At 51.9% G+C, this 23610-nt stretch overlaps 1 protein-coding gene across 1 annotated transcript; it reads left to right on the top strand.

Annotated features, from left to right (window-relative positions):
• Positions 1-25: 25 nt before the first annotated feature.
• Positions 26-22307, top strand: Sirt2 (sirtuin 2). Its single transcript, XM_027430518.2, has 16 exons — positions 26-170; positions 934-980; positions 5060-5108; positions 5340-5453; positions 9937-9978; positions 10089-10195; positions 10291-10347; positions 11969-12037; positions 15593-15722; positions 18584-18643; positions 18866-18921; positions 19071-19147; positions 19230-19281; positions 21299-21369; positions 21485-21551; positions 21643-22307. The coding sequence occupies exons 1-16, from the start codon at positions 155-157 to the stop codon at positions 21796-21798; spliced, it is 1170 nt and encodes a 389-aa protein (XP_027286319.1). The 5' UTR covers positions 26-154; the 3' UTR covers positions 21799-22307.
• Positions 22308-23610: the final 1303 nt, after the last annotated feature.

Raw genomic sequence — 23610 nt, 5'->3', positions numbered from 1 at the left:
CCACGAGCGGCTCGTCGCGCGAAAGGGTTTGCTGAGGACGGCGTGGGCTGCCGGGAGTTGTAGTCCTCTGGCCTATCTCGGTCCCCTCTTGCTTCCGGTGCCGTCACGGGACAGAGCAGTCGGTGACAGCTCCGAGGGCCCCCACCCCGCTCCCATGGCCGAGCCGGATCGTGAGTCGGGGGCCCAGGTGGGAGGGTCGGGCCGCGCCGGGGCCTGGCTTTGGGCTGCAGGCCCCGGGGCCCGAGGACAGGCTCGGTGGGGTGGGAGGAAGGGGCTGCACGAAGGGAGTGGGATTTGGAGGGCCGTTGCTAAGTGGTCGGTGTTGCTAGGTTGGTGGGATTCTGGGTTGTGAGATTTCTTGAAGGGTCCGTTTGCCAAGTTCTTAATGATCGCGTTTCTCGCACCTTGGTTGCTGAGAACCCTCGTTGCTAAGGACCAAAGTTGCTACGATCCCGGTTGCTAAGGTTATCTGGTGTTAGGGGCAACTGTAGGATGTTCGGGAACCCCTGCTGCCCCTTTCCATCTCATTCCTTCAGTTCCTGTGTCTCTCCTAAACCTCCTGCCTCCACTCCATCTCCTCTCCCACACTCAACTCCAGCCGAGGTATCCCCATTTCCATCTCTTGAAAAACTTCGCCCTCCCTCTCTCTCCTGGCTGGCACTCACACTACCGCGTCCTGCCTGACTCTGAAGTCTTCCTTCAGTCCTGTCGCACCTGCTTTCTCCTCCTAAACCTCCCCCTCAGCCTTTCCACCTCACACATGTGTCTTCCACTCTAAAATATGCCTGTCCCCGTCTCCGACAGTTTTACTACCGTCCCTGACTCCAGGATAACTAGGTTAGTGGGTTCTCTCGTTGCCTCCACCACTGTGAATCCTTCATCCCTTTAACTGCCCCCCCCACTGTAACCACGTCTGCTCCCCCTCCTCCCCAGCCTCTGACCCTGTGGAGACCCAGGCAGGGAAGGTGCAGGAGGCTCAGGTGAGATGGGGAAACGGGTTGGAGGGAAGGAGAGAGATGGACTTGGTTCCACATTCCACACTGGGGGGAGGTGGCAAGGGGAGGCTTTTACCCAAGGGTCCTTGGCTTATGGGTTCTGGTCCCTAATTCCATCTGGGGATTAGTACAGCCTCCTGGGGAATGGTGGCTTCTGGGGACTGTCAAGGAAAAATGCCCAATATGGTTCCCCTTCCATATTGTCTTCTTACTGTTACCCACCCTTTCCTCAGCCCTTTCTGAACCTCATTTGTGCTGGGCCTGGAAGAGATGGTTTTCTAGTTTGATCCCCAAACTCACAAATTTCATGGGGTGGGGGAAATGACCTTATAGGGTTGCTTATAAAACTGGCACAGGTGGGTGTGGTGTCATGTAGCCATAATCCCAGGGGGCTCTCCAGGATCGCACAGCAAACTCTGTGGGTTGGAAAAGATTCTAGAAGGGTCTAGCCAAACTCTTCCTTTTAGGAACTCACAAGCTGATCTAGGAACAAGACCAAGATGTAGTCACAGTGTCATGAGTGAAATGGTTTAGAATTTTCTTAAATAAGATCAGATATGGTGTTCCATGCAGAGGGTGAGCCCCCCCCCCCGGAGGGGGGCAAGGAGGAGGAGTAAATGTTTTCAGTAGTTGTTGCCGGGATGGTGTACTTTAGGTGCATAACCTCCATCTGACCTCTCTGGCATCCCAGTGAGCGCCAGGCCTTTCATGGACACCTTACCGATGAGGAACTTGGCCCAGTGTCACTTGAGTAGAGGGAAGGGGAAGGGCTTGAAACCTGTAGGAAAATGGGCCCTAACGACTCTGTGAGTTCAGTGGGGAGGCAGATGAACCATCTCAAAGATGTTTGAAGACACTTGCCAACGCCTCCAGAGCCCCGAGAGGCCAGGCTGTCCTCGTGTACTAGAGCAGTGGGTCTCAGTCTTCCTAAGGCTGTGACCCTTTAATACAGTTCCTCGTGCTGTGGTGACTCCCCTCCCCAGCCATAAGATTATTTTTGTCGCTACTCATAACTGTCATTTTGCTGTTATGAATTGTAATGTAAATGTCTGATATGTAGGATGTCTGATCTTTGGCCCCTGTGAAAGGGTCGCTCAGACCCCAAGCGATCTCAGGCCCACATTGTACTAGACAGTGCCACAACCCCTGAATGCCAGCATGCCCATCGCTGGGAGACCGCTCTTCAAAAGGAGGCAGGTACAGAAGCTGTGGTCAGCAACACCCCATAAGTGCACAGCCCAGCTGGGACAGCCTGCTGTGGGTGTCTATATCTTACTTGTCTGGCTCCCAAAATAAGACTTAATGCCAGACCAAAGCGTCTCAAGGTCAGAAAGGATTCTCAGTGGCAAAGAAGATGTGGGGATGTCAATTGCAGCATTATACAGGCAGGGCAGCCTTAGAAATAGCCCCAGTGGCTGTCGGGAGAGGGAGTCAGTGAACTAAGGTTCACCACACAATGTGTTAGTCTGGAGTCACAATAAAGAATGGGGTGGGGGGCGGGACACTGGAAAGATGGCTCCGTGGCGAAGAATGTACACTGCTATTCCAGAGGACCCGAGTTCCATTCCAAGAACCCGTATCAGGCAGCTCACAAGGGACTGTAACCCCAGTGCCAGGGGATCTGACCCCATGAGCACTTGCACGCACATGCACATAGCACATGATAAAAATAAATCTAAAGAAAAGAATGAGGTGGGTCTGAGAAACACTGTGAGGTACCTTACTCTGGCAAGACCCACATCTGTAATGAGTAAAAACTCCTACAGAGAAAACAGCTGGAGTTCTTCCTGTTTTAACAGCTGCTTGGCTTTGTGTTGGCATGTGTTTATTATGCCAAAGTTCAGGAGGCTGAAAAGGAGGATCATGGGCTAGAGGCCAGCTTGGGTGAAACAGTCAGACTCCCTCCTCAAAGAAAAAGAAAAGCTTGTATGATTTCTTTTTTAACGTCTAAACTTGGCTTCTTTGTTTGTTTTGTGGGTAGGATGCACACACCACAGTGCATGTGTGGTGATCTGAGGACATCTGTTCTCTCCTTCCACCACGAGGAACCCGGGTTCAAACTCAGATTGTCAGGCTTAGTGGCAAGCACCTTCCCCTGGTGAGCCCTCTTGCCAGCTTGTGTGATTTTTTTTTTTTTTTTGAGACATGGTTTCTCTGTATTGCTTTGGAACCTGTCCTGGCACTCACTCCGTAGACCAGGCTGGCCTCAAACTCACAGAAATCCGCCTACCTCTGCCTCCCGAGTGCTTAGATTAAAGGCATAGCTTGTGTGATTTTAAAAGTCGGGAAAGAATCACTTTTTCGAGTCAGGCATGGTGCTGACACACCCCTGCAATTCCAACACCTCAGAAATAAAAGTAGGTGGGTCAGGAAGTGGGGGTCACCCTCAGATACATAGCAAGTTGGAGCCAACCTGGGCTACGTGGGACCTTGTCTCAAAAAGGCAATAATCACAAAAGAATCTTCTTAAAAAATAATTTGAAAAGGAGGTTTGGAAGCAGAGTAAGGAAGGGGTAGTCTGGGGACTTTTGAGCAGTTAGTTGATTGAGTTGGGCAGACTATTTCTGACATTACTGCAAGGCCAGCTCTGGCCTAGCACCCAACTACATACATTTAGTGGCAGATGGTTCTGGAAGTCCTGTTATCTAGGCTGGGCATTAAATGGTGAACATAGATAAAAAAAAAAAAAAGTCCTGTGCTGTGTGGCTGATGATATTATGGCACTTGGTAGATGTTTGTGATTCAGGGGGGTTTTAAAGAAGAGAGGGGTGGACTGCCCTAAACAGGCTACCATAATTGGGGAATAGGAGGATCAGAAACAGAAACTGAGTCAACAAAGCCAGAGCAGGACCCCAGGAGAGAGAACAGGCCAAACCAGGCGGAGCTCTGGGGTGGGGAGAGGGGGTGAATGGAGGGATATTGGAGGCTGAGTGGGTACACTGGAAACTGGCGCTAAGGACAGGGTTGAGTAGAGGGACAGTGAGGCCACTTGGCATCCCTATGGGAGCAGGAGCTGGTTTCGGGGAGATGCTGAGGTCACCTTGAGAGGCTCCCATCTGGGGACAGAGAAACAGCATCACCAGTGACTAGGCTGCAGCCTAGCTGTGGCAGGTGACTCAGCGGAGTGTAGAGGACCAGCCGAGAGAGAGGCCAAGGGATTCACTGCTCAGCCTCGCAGCAGTCTCTGGACTGCATGGACAAGTTGAAGCCCAGTGTGCATGAAGCCCTGGCTGGCTTCACAGTCCCTAGCATCTTGTCAGGCTGTGATGGCCAACTGGTTACAATGTCGGACGTGATCTCCAATGTCATATAAACGTAATAGCAAGTGTGAGGCCAGCCTGGGCTACATAAAACCCTATCTCAAAAAAGCATGGTAGGCATGGTGGCACACGCCTTTAATTCCAGCAGTCAGAAAGAGCCAGAGGCAGGTAGTTCTCTGAGTTCAAGGGTGTCATTCTGTATAGTGAGTTCTAGGTCAACTAGGGATATATAGTGAGACCCGGTCTAAAAAAAAAATTGAGTCGGGCGTTGGTGGCGCACACCTTTAATCCCAGCACTCGGGAGGCAGAGGCAGGCGGATCTCTGTGAGTTCTGTGAGTTCGAGACCAGCCTGGTCTCCAGAGCGAGTGCCAGGATAGGCTCCAAAGCTACAGAGAAACCATGTCTCGAAAAACCAAAAAAAAAAAAAAAAAAAAAGAAAGAAAGAAAAGAAAAACTGGGGGCAGGCATAGTGGTACACGCCTTTAAGCCAGGAGGCAGAGGCAAGTGGATCTCTGGAAGTTCTGGGCCAGCCTGGTCTCCAGAGCCAGTCCTAGGCCAGCCAGGGAGATCCCATCTCAACAAAAGATAAGGCCTAAAATGTCAGTCACATGAGGAGACCTGGGTTCCCTCCCTATAGGCAGCCTCCCTGTCCCAGAGCCCTCTTTCTGGCCCTCTACTTCTTCAGGCCACCTCCCAGTCAGAGCCCTTAGTCTCTTTGAACCAGGCGTCACCCCCATTCCTTCCCCCTTCCTTTCTCCCTAACCCCACTTCTTGGGCTTGGCCATCCCACCTGCCCCTTCCAGGATACAGACTCGGACACTGAGGGAGGAGCGACTGGCGGAGAGGCAGAGAGTAAGTGTCTTCCTGGAGAAGGGCTGGGAGGCGTCTGCCTCGGGGGGGGGGGGGGTTACTCCCTCGAGCTACCAGGAGTGATGTAATAATGGATTTGGGACTGGGGGCTGCTGGCTGTGGGAGACATGGGGACTTCAGTGGTGGGAGGGTAGTAGGATTGCACGGTTGGGGTGAGGGCCTTGGAACCTGGCTCAATGCCCACCTGGCACTGTCTCTCTTGTTGTTGGTCAGTGGACTTCCTGCGGAATCTATTCTCCCAGACCCTGGGCCTGGGCTCCCAGAAGGAGCGTCTGCTGGATGAGCTGAGCCTTGAAGGAGTTACCCGTTACATGCAGAGCGAGCGCTGTGAGTCCCCCACTGCTCGGCCGCTTCTCCCACTCCTGGCCCAAAGTGACTTGAGATTTGTTGGGTATGGGTAGCAAGAAACACTGCTGAGTATGGTGGTATACACCTGTAATCCCAACCCTGAGCAGAAGTGAAGATCAGCCTTTCAAGGTTAGCCACAGCTGTGCGGTGCGTTTAAGGCTGACCTGAGCTACTTGAAAGCTTTTCTAAAATTAAAAAGATGGAGGAAACCCAACTCTTGAGATGTAGAGAAGGCTTACTAGTTAAGATCACTGGCTGCTTTTCCAAAAGACCTGGGTTGGATTCTCAGGACCCACATGGTGGTTCACAACCATCTGTAACTCCAGTTCCAGGGGATTCTACTTATGGCCACTGTGGGTATCAGTTATGTACCTGGTACACAAACATTCTTACAGACAAAGCACCTGTACACTTAAAAAGAAACTCAGCTCCTCAGGAAATTTAGGCAAGGGGATCAAAAAAAGCCGGGTGGTGGTGGCACTCACCTTTAGTCCCAGCACTCGGGAGGCAGAGGCAGAGGCAGAGGCAGAGGCAGAGGCAGAGGCAGAGGCAGAGGCAGAGGCAGAGGCAGAGGCAGGTGGATCTCTGCGAGTTCTAAACCAGCCTGATCTACAAGAGCTAGTTCCAGGACAGGCTCCAAAGCCACAGAGAAACCCTGTCTCAAAAAACCAAAAAAAAAAAAAAAAAAAGGAAGACAGACAGACAAGAAACCTAGCCCCAAAACGGAGCACACAGACTCTCAGCATTAAAGGTGATGGTGTGAGGCGACATTGTTCTCAAGCCTCTCAAGTCTGACAAGTGTGTGTGTGTGTGTGTGTGTGTGTGTGTGTGTGTGTGTGTGTGTGTGTGGAGAGAGAGAGAGAGAGACTAGCCGAACTCCCACTACAGAGGGCACCTTTTACCAGTCACAGGGACCTAGACTGAGTCATGTAAACTGCCCTAAATTCTGCCTCCTCTGGGTTCCCTGTCTTGGATTGGCCAGACCTGAGTCACTGCTTATTTTTTTAAGGGGTGGAACAAGTAGGTGCTGAGGATGAAACCCGGACCCCCACATGCGAGGCAAGCACTCTACCATGGAGCTGTAGGCTCAGCCCTCTTTTTGCTTTGTATTCTGAATGGGTGTGAATTCTCTGTACAGTCCCTGAAGGTTGATCGGCCCTCCTCAGCCTCCCAAATAGCTGGGAATACCGACCAGCACCACCAGGCTCTAGCCTATTAGTGATAATACCTCTGAGGTGACTCAGGGTGAGGATTAGGAAATTAACAGAGGTGTCACTGTGCCCAGTGTGCTGGCACACCTGCAATCCCAGCTACTCTGGAAGCTGAAGCAGGAGGGTCTAATTCAAAGTCAGCCTGGGCTCCTTTATAAAAACAGGCAATAGAGACGGAGGGAATGTCTCAGTCTACAGAGTGCTGCCACACCAGCATGAGGACCTGGTTTTAATCTCCCCGCATCCTATAAGAAGCTCAGTGCTTGCAAGCCCAGGGCTGGGGAGACAGGAGCAAGAGGACCCAAGCCAAGCCCCAGGGCCAGTGAGAGACCCTGCCTTAAAAACCAGGATCTGCAAGACAGCTTAGCAAGTAGAGGTGCTTACCACCAAAGTTGACCACCTCAGCTGGATGCCGAGGTCCCACGTGGTAAAAGAGAATTGATTCTCAGAGATTGTCCTGTGAGTTCTACTCCTTTGCTGGGGCGCACACACAAATAAAGGTGTAAAAAATCCCAAACAGGTGAATAGGTCCTGAGAAATATCACATACACACACCATACACACACACACACCACACACACACACCACACACACACCACACACACACCACACACCACACACCACACACACACCACACACACACACTACACACACACACACACCACACACATACCACACACACATACACACACAACACACACATACACACACCACATACACACACAACACACACACACAACACACACCACACAGACCACACACACACACCACACACACACACACACCACACAACACACACACACACCACACACCACACACACACACCACACACACATACACACATACACACACCACATACACACACAACACACACCACACACAGACCACACACACACACACACCACACACACACACACACATACACACAACACATACACACACAACACACACACACAAAACACACACCACACACACACAACACACACCACACACACATTTCACACACACACACAACACACACCACATACACACACCACACACACCACACACACACACACACCACACACACACAACACACACCACACACACACAACACACACACACAACACACACCACACACACATACACACATACACACACCACATACACACACAACACACACACACAACACACACCACACACAACACAACACACACACATACACACACAACACACACATAACACACAGCACATACACACAACACACACAACACACAACACACACACACACAACACACAACACACACACATATCACACACATATCACACACACACACATACAACCCACACACACACACAACCCACACACAACACACACACCACACACCACACACCACATACACACCACACACATCACACACACACACACACCACACAGACACACACACACACACAGACACACACACACACACACACACTCAAAAGAGACCCAGTCCCTTGAGTGCTATGGACAGGAAGCCTGTCTCAGATTGCTGTTTAGAGGCCAGCTAGCTGGGTCACCGTGAAATTTGTATTTCTTTTGAGGTTGAGTCACCAAAGTCTGAGAAACCAGGCCCTGGAGGTCCTCAGTGGGAACAATGGAGCTTTGAGGGTCCTGAACAGCCCTTTGTTGAGGCCATCATCTCGAGTTTCCCCTTTGCCCAGCTGCTGTGGCCCTCCTTGGCAGCCAGGCTCGGCAGCTGAGCCTCCCTCTCCTGCCACAGGCTGGGCAGCCGCCTGCAGAGAGAACCCCGGGAGTGGCTGGGAGCCATGTGTCCTTCATCTTCTTACTGAAGGTCTTAGAGTTCCTGGCTTATCAGGTGAGGGACTTAGGATAGACAGTGATTATTGCCAGGCTCTGGGCCAAGGACTTCCCAGGCATCTTTGTACCTAATTATCTCAGAAGAGCTGTGAAGTCTTTCTAGAAGTTAGCTGAACAGAAGAGGAAACTTAGGTCCAGAAAGGTTGTGACTTGGTGTGAACATCTGGCAAGTGGCACAGTCAGGATTTGATACCAGGGCCCTTGAAGCAAGGTCTTGCTCTGTAGCTGTGGCTAGCTTTGAACACAGGATTATCTTGCCTCAGTCTCCTCCTAAATGGTGGTATTACAGACTACAGTCAGCAACATCCTAAAGAAGCTGGGTACCTAGACTGTGGCTTTTTAAATTTCTTTTTTAACATTTTTGTTTTGTTCTTTTTTGAGACAAGGTTTCTCTGTGTATTCGCTGGAATGCACTCTGTAGACCAGACTGGCCGGGAACTCCCTGAGATCCGCCTGCCTCTGCCTCCCGAGTGCTGGGATTAAAGGCGTGCGCCACCAACGCCCGGTTTAAACTTTATATGTGTGTGGTGTGTGTATTGGTGTGCATGCGGGTGTGCTGTTGTCTGCTTAGCAGAGGACACTTTTCAGGTGTCATCCTTCTCCCGCCCCCGTGTAGTTTCTCAGAATCACACTCAGACTCGGCAGCAAATGAGTGCCTCTACCCATCGAGCCATCTCACCAGCCCCATGGCAGGCTTTGACCTTTGTTCACACTTGTTGTGCCCTAGGCAGAACACTGCAGGGGTGCCCAATTCATGGGACACCACACTTGTGTCTGTCCATCAGCTGACAGACAGATGCCAGGGCTCTGTTTGGCTGGGCTGCCTGCCAGCCAGCAGCTGAGGCAGCAACAAGGCTATTTCTGCCCAGTGTGTGCTTGTGAATGGATTCAACTATATCAACCCCATATTTTCTTTTCCTTTTTTTTTTTCCAGGCAGGGTCTTTCTGTGTGGCCCTGGCTGTGTCTTGGAACTCATTCTGTAGACCAGGCTGGCTTTGAACTCATAGAGATCGGTCTGCCTCTGTCTCCTGGGTGCTGGGATTAAAGGCGTGCACCACCACTGCCTGGCACCCATCTTCTTTTCTAAGAACTGTTAAAAACTGGGAGCAAAGCCCGCATAAGAATACAAACCACTGAGCCGGGTGGTGGTGTCACACACCTTTAATGCCAGTGCTGGGGAGGCAGAGGCAGGCGGATCTCTGTGAGTTCGAGGCCAGCCTGGTCTACAAGAGCTAGTTCCAGGACAGGCTCCAAAGCAATACGGAGAAACCCTGTCCGGAAAAACAAAAACAAACAAACAAACAAAAAGCTCACCTGAAATACATGAGATCCTGTCAAATACTGTCCTCCCCACCAGCAATACAGGGCAGGGGAGAAACTTTATCATATCATATGAACTCTCTCCTTCAGGTCGCAGGGTCATCTGTTTAGTGGGAGCTGGAATCTCCACATGTAAGTGTCCCCTCCTTCAAGTCACTCCTGCGGGTGTGGGGGCCCTGGAAGGGTTCTTGCATATATTGGGGGGGGGGTAGCTAAAACCTCTGACAAGTACTCCTTCCTAGCTGCGGGTATCCCTGACTTCCGCTCGCCGTCTACTGGCCTCTATGCAAACCTGGAGAAGTACCACCTCCCTTACCCGGAAGCCATCTTTGAGATTAGTTACTTCAAGGTACAAGCTGCTAAGCTGAGGGCAGGGAGGGAGTTTCCACTCCAGGCCCTACCTTACCTTACCTGGCCCGTGGCCTCTGCTTCTCCCTCCTACAGAAACATCCAGAACCCTTCTTTGCCCTTGCCAAGGAGCTCTATCCCGGGCAGTTCAAGGTGAGCTCTTTTTCCTCAGGGGAGATTGGGAGAGATAGACATGGGAAGGAGGCTCCTTACAGGCCCGTCAGACAAGCATGACATGATTGTTAAGAATGCGTGCTCTGAGACCAGTAAGATGGTTCAATGGGTAAAGGGGCTTGCCACCAAACCTGATGACCTGAATTCAGTCCCTGGAAGCCACAGGACTGAAGGAGAGGCTTCTCTGCCTTCCACATATGCACTGTGGCAAGCGCACCCCACCCCCATATAAATACGTAATAAATACTGTTTTCTTTTAAGATTTTATTTATTTTGTATACAACATTCTGCTTCCATGTACATCTGAACACCAGAGGTTGGCACCAGATCTCATAACGGATGGTTGTGAGCCACCATGTGGTTGGTGGGAATTGAACTCAGGACCTCTGCAAGAGCAGCTTGCAGAGCTCTTAATCTCTGAGCCATCTCTCCAGCCCCCTAAATACTGTTTTAAGGGAGAAAAAAAAGCATAAAGTCTGGCCAGATGTGATAGTACATGCCCATAATTGTAGCATTTGGGAGGCAGAGACGGGAAACTTTTATATGCAAGGTCAGTCTAGACCACATATACCTTGTCTCAAAAGTAAAAGAAAAAAAGATCGAGCTTGTAGAGAACCTTCAGTTCCCAGCACCATGGCAGGTGCTCACAGCCACTTGTAACTCCAGCTCCGGGGAATCTGATACCTCTGGCCTCAGTGGGCACTGGTCTACCATGTATCACATGCTTTTGACCACACAGACCCATCCATGTAGACATAATTAAAAATAATAAAACATTTTTTTAAAGGAAGGAAGGCCTGGTATAGTGGTACACACCCTTAATCCAAGCACTTGGTGGGCTGGAGCAGTAGCTCAACAGATAAGAGCACTGGATGCTCTTCCTGAGGACCCCAGATCAATTCCCAGCACCCCACACAGCAGCTCACAACTGTCTGTAATTCCAGTTCCAGAAAATCCAACACTTTCAAACAGATACAGCTGTAGGCAAAACACCAATCGATGCACATAAGGTAAATAAGTCATTTTTTAAAAAAATCCCTGCAGCCAGTCGGTGGTGGCGGATGCCTTTAATTCCAGCACTCAGGAGGCAGAGGCAGGATCACTGTGAGTTTGAGGCCAACCTGGTCAACAGAGCTAGTTCCAGGACAGCCAAGCCTATACAAAAACAACAAAACAAACAAACAAAAAACCTGTCTGGTAAAACAAACAACAAAAACCAAAATCCAAATAAGTAATAAACATTTTTCAGAAAATAAAAGTGGGAGGAATGGGTTGCAGGTCTGGTGGCCCGGCCGCCCTCCTGGCCCCTCACCTCTTTAGTTTTCCCAACTGTAAGACAAAGCTGCTGAGAGGCTCAGAAAGGGCTGAGGCCGAAGCCTGGTTGTGAACCTAGCTCTGCAACTAACCGATTGGTGAAGCCAACAAGCCACCACCACCTTGCCTGGGTCTCCTCATGTGTAGTATGGGAGGATGCCAGGCTCACCCTCATGGGCAGCTGTGACAGGGTCATGGGCTAGAGTGGACACGCGACTAGCATCATCCCCAGCACACAGGGTTAACCCTGTGGATATTTCCATCAGCCTTGTCATTCTCCTCACAGCCAACCATCTGCCACTACTTCATCCGTCTGCTGAAGGAGAAAGGCCTGCTGGTGCGCTGCTACACGCAGGTAGGGGGACAGGGGTGGCAGGCGGGAGGCTGGATGGGTCTTGGAGGTGACACAGGCAGGCACAGGGCCAGCCACCAGGCCTCAGCTAATTGTAGTGAGTGACTTGCAGTGAGCCACTTCCTCTTAGCCTCAGTTTCCCCTTTATATACATAGGGGCAGACACTGGGTAAGTTGGTCCTTAAGGGGGTGGAGACAGGAGGAGTAGAAATTCAAGGTCATCCTTGGCTACAAAGGGGGTTTGAGGCCAGTCTTCGGGATGGGAGACCTTGTGTCTAAATTAATTGAATACTTGATTAATTTATTAAAATATAAACTAGTGTATTTAGAATTTTTAAATAAATAAAAAGAGCCAAAGCAGCTTCAGGCCCTCTCAAGTCTATCGTGAGGTGATAATGTACTCTCGTCAGGTCATCCCACGCACACTGCAAAAGGAGTCTGTCTGAGGGGACGCCACCCATGCCACAACTGTCCCAAATCAGGAAAGTGGGGTAGGTTTCTAACAGGTGGCGACACTTATCATAAAGAAGGTGTGCTCTTTTTTTTTTTTTTTTTTTTTTTTTTTTTTTTTGGTTTTTCGAGACAGGGTTTCTCTGTGTCACACCCCATAGGTGTCACAGCCCTGGCTGTCCTAGCACTTACTCTAGAGACCAGGCTAGCCTCGAACTCACAGAGATCCGCCTGCCTCTGCCTCCCTAGTGCTGGGATTAAAGGCATGCGCCACCAACGCCCGGCTGAAGGTGTGCTTTTTATGACTTGCACAGCTCTGCACCTGGCCTTGGATGCAGTGGCTAACAGGACACTGTGGCCACACCGGAGTCTTTGAAAGGGTGTTTAAGGTGCTGGCTTCTAGATTAGTAGCCAGAAAAAGAAGTTTGTGCCTCTACCTCTGTTTCGTCAGTGTGTTGAAGTTCAGACTGCTCTGCAGTAGTATACATGTGTGCTACAAATTACACCTCAGAGCACAAGCCGGCCAAGCATGGTAGCACACAGACCTGTAGTCCTAGCTCTTGGGAGGCTGAGGAAGAAGGGTCATGAGTTCAAGTCCAACCCGGGCTGCATAGTGAATTCAAGGCCAGACTGGCTCCATAGCCACACCCTGCCCCCCAAAAAAAATTAAAAAGGAAAAACAGAATTCCAAATCCTAGGTATTATTTTCTTCAGGCAACCTGATGAGGCACCGGCAATGTCATAAATGGCCACCAGGGGGAGGATGGATTCTTTTGGAGGCAGAGGCTGGAGGCTCTAATTGGGGAAGGGACAGCTCAACCTTGAGGGTTGCTCAAGCCCAGGACATCCCTAACTCTGAGAGTCAGCCTCATTCACAGGACATGGCTCAGGCCTGATACTGACAGTCCCCTTGACGCCCACACTTCCTGCACGTGGTTGTGTGTGCCTCTGGCACCCTCGATAGCTTGCTTCTGTGGCAACAGATAGATGTCCACCCAGTGCTGGGCACTGCCAGAGTGAGCAAAGCAGACACCCTGTATCGTGTTGTTGATATTCTCATGTGTGTGACAAGGACAAGAGGGATTGGGTCACAGACCTAGGATGTCAGATGGTACCACGGGAGGCAAGTCGGGGGTCTGTGTGAGTGGATGCTGGTGTGCACAGGGTGGGCATGGGAGCCTTGCCAACAGGGCGACATTGAAACAAAGACCTGAGACCTGGGAGGGAAGGAGGTTCACTGTGTGTGTGTGGGGGGGGCAGGGGCAAGGGAGCCACAGAGAGCAGGTACAGAGCTGCCGCTATGTCTGTGCAGCCAAAGTGGGTGGAAGACGGACCTTTGTGAGGGCCATTGAGGAAGAAGAGCAGGAAGGTCAGGCATCTCCTTGGAAGATGGCGCCTGGATGGTGGGTGTTCCTCAGCCAAGCACCTCCTGTGCTTTCCTGAGACTGTTGGAAGGAAGGTGTCAGGGAGGTGGCATTCTGCCTTGAGACCCTGAGAGGTAGCTATGTGGCGGGGGGCATGGAGCCTGGCCTCAGCAGAAAGGCTATGGCTGGAGAAGCAGCATACGGGTATTGACTCAGCAGACAGGGGAAAACTGAGGCCTCAGGCAAAGCCAGCTATGAGGGAGAGCTGCCAAGAGCCCTCCTGACTGGTGGCATGTTGAGATTTCACCAGAAAGCCAGCACAGGCGTGCTTAGAGCCAAGTGTGCTGATATCAACAACTATCTGCAGTATTTCTTAAACTTTAATTAATTATTTGTGTGTGTGTGTGTGTGTGTGTGTGTGTGTTTGCACGTATGCACACACATATGTAGGCATGCCACATCAAAAGTTTGGAGGTCCCAGGACAACTTGCAGGAGTCAAGTCTCTCCTTCCGTCACATAGGTTCCAGGGATGAAAGTCAGATCATCATGCTTGGCGGCAAGCACCTTTTTCTGCTGAGCCGTCCCACTGGCCCCACACATAAACTTTAAGAAGGTTTTATTTTATGTGTGTGGGTGTTTTGCCTGCGTGTATGTCTATGTACCGTGTGCATGCAGTGCCCACAGTAGCCGGGAGAGGGTGCTAACGGTTGGTGTGAGTGCCATGTGGGTGCTGGGAACCAAACCTGGGTCGTTTCTGTGAGAATAGCCAGCACTCTTAACTTCTCCAGCCCCCCACACATCCATGTTTGAGAGACTTACGTAAAACATCTAAAGGTGGAAAGAATGTTCCACTTGCCCACTTTGTGACTGTTTTTCCCCCCTCGGGCACTTTGCTCTCTTCTCCTCAGTCACTGTTTGAGTCACTGACCAGCTTTCTGGGACACACCAACTTGGCTTCTGAATTGTGCCGACACAGCATCTTTAGCTGTGCAGTGCTATTTTCGGCTCAGGGCACAGGAACCTGTTCACACAGTTGTCGTGATCACTCAAGCTACTGTCGTCCCCACAGAAGCATGGCTGCAGATCTTTCAAACTGTATAGATATGAAATTCACAACATGACAGAAGGTTCTTTACAGGCTTCTTTTTCCACTCAGCCCCTGGTGTGGGAACCCTTCCGTACTCACTACAGGGCAGCACCATGGTTTTTTTAAAAACTGAAGACTAATCTTCTTTCTTTTTTCCCCCTTTGGGGGTGGGGTGTGCCGTGATGGGTTGGCCCCCCGGGGGGCTTCCTGCATGCTGGGGAAGTGTTCTGCCACTGAGCCACACCCAGCCCCTCCCTGAGGTTACAGACTTGCACTGGTGTGGGGTAGAGTCTGCCACATCATGAGGGGAAGCCACTCAGGTGATGTGTCAGGGGCACGACGAGGTCATCAGGACATAGCCCCATTGTACGGGAAGGGCCATCTGTGTGGATAGGATCCAACCCAGTCTGAGATTCCATCTGGGGCATCTCCTATAATCCTGGGCCATGGGTACACGGGCCTGTGGTAGTTCCACAGGCCCCTATTTAGTCATTAGCGTCTGTCTGTATTGCATGGGGACTGTGAGCCCTGACTGTTAACCCTTTGGTGGCCCCATATATCCTCACCCACCCTCACTCCCTTGTCCCCCGCAGCCCCACTTCTCAGAGCCCCTGAGGGCTGGTTGTCTTCCTGACGTCCCCTGTTTCCCCATGCAGAACATAGACACACTGGAGCGAGTGGCAGGGCTGGAGCCCCAGGACCTGGTGGAGGCCCACGGCACCTTCTACACCTCACACTGTGTCAGCTCCACCTGCAGACAAGAGTACACGCTGAGCTGGATGAAAGGTGAGGCTGGGACCACAGCTGAGGCCACGCCTCCCACCCCTTGCCCATGCCAGAGCCAGGTCTCCAAGTGGTGTGGCACCAACGTGGTCCTGTCCAGTTCTTCAGCTCTTGCCAGTTAGTGAGTTGGTTGGTTTCTTTAGAGACTAGGTTTCCCGATGTAGCCCAGGCTAGCCTGAGCTTGCACTTCTGCCTCAGTCTCCCTAGTGCTGAGACAGCAGGCATGCGTCACCACGCTCAGCTCTCTTCTCCTCATAGTAGCTGAGGAAGCCCCAAGGATTCAAGGCGGTGTCAAGTCTTGGCTCCCCTGGTACCCCTCTGCCAGGCTGTCATACCTTTGAACTACAGAGCAAGGCCAGCCACAGGTAGACTCATGCTCACAGCGGTCACAGAGCCACTGAAGTCAGGAGCAGCCAGCTCTGTGACCTCCAAGGTGTTTCGCCATTTTACATGAAAGTCCTTACATCAAGGGAAACACAGCTACATACTTGGGGCAGCACTGAAGTGATGGAGACCCGTGTCTGCATCCAGTATGGTGCTGCTTGCTCCATTTGTCTACTGAGCACGGGAAACGAGCCTAATGAACCAAAGAATCAGTTAATCAATTTTCAACTTCCACCATGCAGGTCTCAGCAACCCAACTCAAGCTGTCAGGCTTGAAGATGGCACCCTTACCTTCTGAACCGTCTTGCTGGTCCAGAACATTAAAAAGAAATTTTAAGACAGGGTCTCTATAATCCTATCGAATTTTTGTTGATTTAAATTGGAAGCCATGGTATATGCCTTTTTGTTGATGGGAGATAGAGGCAGGAGGGTCAGGAGTTCAGGGCTAGCTTGGCTACATAGCAAGTTTCAGGCCATGCTGGGCTGCATGACAAAAAAGTAACAATAAGATATAGCAATAAATTTTATAAGATCCACATAGCTCAGACTTCCATGTTCAACAGTGCAAGAGGAATGTGTAGAGAGTCAAGCTGGGTGCAGTACTGGTTACAGATGATGCTAGAAGCACACATGGCAGGGCTCACATCTGCCTCTACTGTCACTGTCCCCGTTTATGTGAGGACAGAGCATCCGAGAGAAACAGCTAGTCCCCACGCCCTCAGAGCCAGCACCAGCCTGTTTCTGGCAGCCATTGTGCTGAGTCTGAAGCTGCTGTGTCACTCGGGGAAGCTGTACTCTTTATGCTGACTTCACAAAGCCCCTGGTGTCCCCTTGAGATCAGGATAGCTGCGGCCTTTGTGGCAGGACCATGGAAGGTGGCCTTTTTGACAGAATGCCAGCCAGCTGCCCCGAGACTGAGGGTTCCTGAGCAGTGCAAGTGTGCACAGCTGGGGGTGATGGACAATGGACACCACCCCCTTTATGGCCCTGGGGAACGGCATCCACCCCCTGCAGAACAGCACGTGGTTTGTGTAGAAATACCCTGAGTGGGGGTGGTTAAAGCCACACTCTGAACAGATAGATAGAGGAGTGGCTGAGTGACTGAGTTCCAGTTCTGTGGGCTGCAAGTGACAGATGTGCTTTCAAGCTCCCTGCTCCACAAGCAATAAGGCGTGTGACTGTCCTAAGAGTAGCATTGGAGGAGCCTGTCACAGAGTCCAAGTCGGGAGGCAGATGGGTGTGAGGTTGGCTCCATCCCAAGATTATCTGTATGTCCTTTCCTGACCCAGGAGCAAATAGGACTGTCCCCAAGACCACTTGGAAGGGCTTGGCTCCCATTCCCCAGATGGGGGGGTCTTGTGGAGTCCAGGGGTGCCTGTCAGGGGCAGGTGGGTTTGTTCCTGTGTTTATCATCTCTCTCGTTCACTAGCTGTAGGCAGTGGTGCTTGGAGCCACCCCTGGATGCCCGGAGGTGGAGAGGAAGGCTCTCTAAGAAGGGTGCTCTTCTCTAATAAGCTGGAAGGACACCCCAGGAGATCCCTTAGTGGTGGGGTGTGCTTTTATTTTGTGCTGCTGGGGCTTGGGCATGTAAAGTCAGATGCTCCACCTCTGAGCCATCCCCTAGCCCCTCCCTGGGGAATTCTAGGCAGGGGCTCTACCACTGAGCCACACCCCAAGCCCTTCACTGGGGGGATTCTAGGCAGGGGCTCTACCACTGAGCCACACCCCCAGCCCCTCACTGGCGGGATTCTAGGCAGGGGCTCTATCGCTGAGCCACACTCCCAGCCCCTCCCTGGGGAATTCTAGGCAGGGGCTCTACCACTGAGTCACACCCCTAACTCCTCCCTGGGGGATTCTAGGCAGGGGCTCTACCACTGAGCCACGCCCCCAGCCCCTCCCTGGGGGATTCTAGGCAGGGGCTCTACCACTGAGCCACGCCCCCAGCCCCTCCCTGGGGGATTCTAGGCAGGGGCTCTACTGATCATGTCCCAAATCCCGTAATGTTCCACCATTGAGCTACATTCTTAGCTCCTGGGGTTTTTGTTTTTTTTTTTTTTAAAGTATTTTCACATTTACTTCTTTGTGTGTTTGCATGTGTACATGTGTGGGTATATACATGCCACAGCATACCTGTATATGTCAGACGACAGTCTGCAGAAGTTGTTTCTCTCCTTTTAGCGTGTGGATTCTTGAGATGGAACTCGGGTCATCAGGCTTTTGGCAGCAGATGCCTTTACACAGAGCTGCTTCCCTGCCCCAGCTCTGGGTTTTTGAGACATGGTCTTGCTGTGTAGCCAAGGCTGGCCATGAACTTCCTAGTCCTCCTCCCGAATTCTCCCAAAAGCAGGTCTAGTGGCATGCATCACCGCCACTGCCACTGCCTGGGATGCGTTCATGTGGAAGCAGGGAAGGGCAGCAGAGGGGCTGCCGCTGCCTCGGAAGGCCTCACACCTCTCGCTCCCTCCCTCTCTCCCACCCAGAGAAGATCTTCTCAGAGACAACCCCCAAGTGCGAGAAATGTCAGAGCGTGGTGAAGCCTGGTAAGCCTCTAGGCCTGGGGGGACTGGAACTGGGGCCCCTCTCCCCCACCGCTCCCCTCACTCCACCTCTGCTGCCAGGCCCATCCCCTACTCTCGGCAGAGGCTGGGTATCTGCCCGCCCCGATCCCAGGCCTCAGTTGGCCCCAGACCCCTGCCTGTTCTCGCTCTGCCTCCTGTGCTTCCTCTGCTGTCCCTGTGTTCCTCTGTCTGTTTCTACCTTAGACATCGTGTTTTTCGGTGAGAATCTCCCGCCACGCTTCTTCTCCTGCATGCAGTCAGTGAGTAACCCCCCTGGGCTTGGCAGACATGGGCTGGGCTGCGGGGACTGGAGCGGGGAGGCAGGGCCTCAAGCCAGAGCCGCGGGGGGGCGGGGGTGGGGTGGGGGGAGGGGGGCGTGTCCTTACCCCTCACCGGCTGCTCCCTGCAGGACTTCTCCAAGGTGGACCTCCTTATTGTCATGGGCACCTCCCTGCAGGTGCAGCCCTTCGCCTCCCTCATCAGCAAGTAGGTCGAGGGGGGTAGGACTGAGGGTCAGCTGGGGACAGGGTACCAGGGCAGACCCTGAATCCCATCTCCCCCTTCCCAGGGCACCACTGTCAACCCCACGCCTGCTCATCAACAAGGAGAAGACAGGCCAGGTGAGTCTGCCCCAGCTTCCCTCTCCCTTTCCCTCTGCTCACTGGGGGCTGTCTCACCCCCATCTTTGGGAGGACCAGACAGGTCTCAGAGTGTCCTGACTAGAGAGCATCGGTGCTTTAGACCCACCATTCAGGCTGGAAGAATATGGGAGTCAGGCGGGTGCGGGGCCCACCTGACACCACAGGCCTCTGTGTCACTCCAGATCCCTTTGAGCAATGACAGAACCATACCTTGAGCCTGCTAAGACCCAAGTGCTTCCTGAGACCCAGGAGACCAATGTACGGCTGATTGGCAACCGAGACTGCCAAGGCCTAACTCGCCCCTCCAGGGGAGGCCTTAGTCCTGGGCTGGAGAGAATATACACCAGGAAGGGGTGTTGCCTGCCTGTGACACAGGTGCCAGGAGACACAGTCACTTCATGTGCCACAGCTTTTTGTTATAGTTTGTTTTTCTGTTTTGTTTTTTCAAGACAGGGTTTCTCTGTGTAGCCCTGGCTGTCCTGGAACTCACTCTGGAGACCAGGATGGCCTCGGCATTACCATTCTAGTACATGTCACATATCAAGAGCTAGAGAGCCTCAAGTCCCTCCCTCCTATGCAGTGGCCAATTGTTTGTATGGAGCCCACACATCCTCCTGATTTGCTAAGCGATGTCTGCCTGGTTTGTGGTGGGACACAGGGTTGAGCTCTGGCTCTCATGAAGCCTGTCCTCTCAAACTCACCATGTAATGACGGATGGCCTTGAACTCCTAGTCTTCCTGCCTCTGACTTCCAGATTCTAGCAGCTGGCTATGTTATTTAGTTGGGGGGAGCTTTTTGTTATTGTTTGTTTTTCTGTTTTGTTTTGTTTTTTTTCAAGACAGGGTTTCCCTGTGTAGCCCTGGCTGTCCTGGAACTCACTCTGGAGACCAGGATGGCCTCGGACTCAGAGATCCATCTGCCTCTGCCTCCCGAGTGCTGGGATTAAAGGTGTGCGCCACCACCACTGGCTTTGTTTTGTTCTTTCAAGACAGAGTTTCTCTGTGTTGGGCACTCGCTCTGTAGTCTAGGCTGGCCTCAAGCACAGAGATCCATCTGCCTCTGCCTCCCGAGTGCTGGGATTAAAGGTGTGTGCCACCACCAACCAGCAAATGTTTAGAAATTTGATATCACCATGTCCCACCTCAGCCAGCAACTGCTGACAATACAAAAAGAGAGGTGACCAGAGGTGACGTGTTTGGTGGATGGAAGGAAGGCTCTGGGAAAAAAAGCTCAAATCAAATGATAACACCCTCCAAAACAGATTCTGATTAAATGTATATGACAAATCTCAGTTGACAGGAAACACAGGGGACAAAAGAACACATGAAATCACACAAGAAGGCATGGTGGCATGTTTTTGCAATCCCATACTGGAGAGACAGATTGGTGGATCCCTGGGGCTCACTGGACAGCCAGTCTCACAAATTGCAAGTTCCAGGACAATTGAGAAACATTGTCTCAAAAGGAATATGCTTGAGCTGGGGATACAGCTCAGTGGCAGAGTGTTTGCCTAGTATACACAGAGACCTGGGTTCAAGCCTCTGCACTGCCAGAAAAAATAAATAAATAACAATGGTTTTGGACAGGAAAGATGGCTCAGTGGTTAAGAACACTTTCTGTTCTTCCAGAAACCTGAGTGCAGTTCCCAACACCCATGTCAGGTAGTCACAACTACCTCTAACTCCAGCTCCTGGGAACCTGATGCCCTCTTCTATCCTCTTTGAGCACCTACATACAAAGGGCACACATACAGAGACATACACACAACTACATACACTTAAGAAATAAAAATAAGCCGGGACGGTGGTGGCCCACACCTTTAATCCCAGCACTTGGAGGCAGAGGCAGGTGGATCTCTGTGAGTTTGAGGCCAGCCTGTTCTACAAGAGCTAATTCCAGGACAGTCAGGGCTACACAGAGAACCCTGTCTCAATAATAAATATTAGCCAGGTCTGGTGGCTGCAGGGCCATGCTCTTAGCTGTCCTCTCCCCACAGACAGATCCCTTCCTGGGCATGATGATGGGCTTGGGCGGTGGCATGGATTTTGACTCCAAGAAAGCTTACAGGTAAGGCCTGGGCTCTGGTGGTGGAGAGAGCTTGGGGAGAGCAGGCTGAGGTGGGAGAGAAGACAGAAGGCTGGTCAGGCCTCAGCCCATTCTCTAACTGCTGCTCACAATGCAGAGATGTGGCCTGGCTTGGTGACTGTGACCAAGGCTGCCTGGCCCTGGCTGACCTCCTCGGATGGAAGGTGAGGAACTGGGCCACCCCAGCCCACCCTGAGCCCAGCCCCATGAGGATGTATGGTAACCTCTGACTTCTGTGACCTTTGCCCCCTGCAGAAGGAGCTGGAAGACCTTGTCCGGCGGGAGCATGCCAGCATAGATGCCCAGTCAGGGTCACAGGCCCCTAACCCCAGCACTGCCACCTCCCCTAAGAAGTCCCCCCCTCCAGCCAAGGAGGCGGCCAGGACCAAAGAGAGAGAGGAGCACCAGTGACCACTACCTCCCAAGCAGGACAGTGGAGCCCAGCCAGCACTGGTCCCTCTAACATGGAGCTGGTGTGGGGCTCAGTAGATCCTTCATTCTCTTAACCGCTTTCTTGAAACCAGGGTCCCCAACTCAATCCCAGAAAGTTCTAATATACCTGAGGGCTGAGGCCTGTGCAGCCCACAGCCTCTAACCACCCAGGGCTAACTCCTAACTACTTCCAGAGATCAGGTTACCCCAAAACTCCTAACTGTGCCAGAGTGCTCTCAGGGGGTTGCTGTGGCTAAATCTAATTAACCTGCCCCAATGGGGGCTGAACTTCTCTAGTGAAATGTAACTTCACCCAGGGGGTGGGGCCTGTGGGATCCCTGAGCCTGAAGGCCTCCCAACTCTCGGCCTCCAACAGACAAAGTGGGTGCTGGCCTCCCTTTCCTAGGGTCCCACTTGCCAGCCAGTGGGGGATGAGCAGGAGACCTTGTTTATTGGAAACACATTAAAAAACAAAACAAAACAACTAACCATGAGCTGTGTGGTCTGTGCGGGTACCAGCAGCAGCTGTGGGGAGGGGAGGGGTCCGTAAAGACACCAGACCAACAGTCTGTGGCTCCAGGATCCTAGGATAGTGGAGGGGGCAGGGGCAAGAGGATGGCCCCTGAGGACGGTGGTCTGGTGACTTTTCACCTTGGCTTTTGGCCTGCCAGAGGTCCACTCCTCCAAAAGGGGAGCCCTTAGCTGATCCCCGGAAAGGGAGAGGAAGGTGATAGCAGACGCCCCCAGCCCCGCCTCTTCCCTTGCATGTCGGCTTCCTCTCTAGAGAACACTTTCGCTTCCTGCTTTGCAGACTCCCCTCGGAACAGGTAGGGCCCCCAGGGACCCAGCATCAGGCTTCTGCACCCACAGCAGCCTCCATGCCACCCTGGCCAGCACCACCCATGTCTGGATCTCCTCCCAAGGGTCCTGGAGGGGAGGAGCACCTGCCTTCCCCTCTCCACCCAGACATGTGCCTATCCTGCCCCCCTGACACTGAAGCCTCATGTCAGCGGCTAATTGATTTATATTACTTTTAATTATCTGGCTTGCACACAACACCCTAACAGAAGTGGAACCTTCTGGAAAGGGCTAGCCCACTTATCAGCCCTCCTCCCAGGCCAGTCACCTAATGCTGGGCCTATGCTGAATAATTCATGTGGACAGATGGGGGGTTGGGGAAAATATTCAAAAGGGCTCACCCTGAGCTGAGAATCCCTTATAAGGCTGCCTTCTTGGTGAAGAAGACAGGGTATAGTGTGGACGCGTTGGCACCTGCCTGTGATCCCAGGCGGAAGGTCGAGAGTATGAAGCTAGCTAGCCTCTACTACAATACACAGCAAGTATGAGGCAAACCTGGGCTACAAGAGTCCCTGTCTCAAAAAGAAGAAAGAAAAATTAAGGTTGGGCCAGGCAATAGTGGCACACACCTTTAATCCCAGCACCCTGGAGGCAGAGGCAGGCAGATCTCTGTGAGTTTGAGGCCAGCCTGGTCTCCAGAGCAAGTTCTAGGACATCTAGGGCTGCACAGAGAAACTGTCTTAGAAAACAACAAAAAGTTAAGGTTTGACAGATAAATGGGTAGCTCAGATGTGGGATGAGTAAAAGCAAGATTTTCACAGAAGAATCCAGATATTGGTCATATGGCAGTCTCTAGAATATTCTTTCAACTTTTCTATATATTTAGAATTTATAAAAAATTATAGTCAAGGCTGGGCATGGTGGTGCATGCCTTTAGTCCCAGGACTTGGGAGGCAGAGGCAGGTGGATCTGGGAGTCTGAGGCCAATCTGGT

This window comes from Cricetulus griseus, chromosome 9 (genome assembly GCF_003668045.3).
Source record: "Cricetulus griseus strain 17A/GY chromosome 9, alternate assembly CriGri-PICRH-1.0, whole genome shotgun sequence".
Lineage (NCBI taxonomy): Eukaryota > Metazoa > Chordata > Mammalia > Rodentia > Cricetidae > Cricetulus > Cricetulus griseus.
This window is presented reverse-complemented; position numbering and strand designations above follow the sequence as displayed.

What these genes read in the sequence shown, in the direction of transcription:
- Sirt2 (XM_027430518.2), top strand. An exon ending in GGGAGCTGGAATCTCCACAT is followed by an intron (nt 9,979 to 10,088) that starts GTAAGTGTCCCC and finishes ACTCCTTCCTAG; the next exon opens with CTGCGGGTATCCCTGACTTC. An exon ending in GACTCCAAGAAAGCTTACAG is followed by an intron (nt 21,370 to 21,484) that starts GTAAGGCCTGGG and finishes CTCACAATGCAG; the next exon opens with AGATGTGGCCTGGCTTGGTG.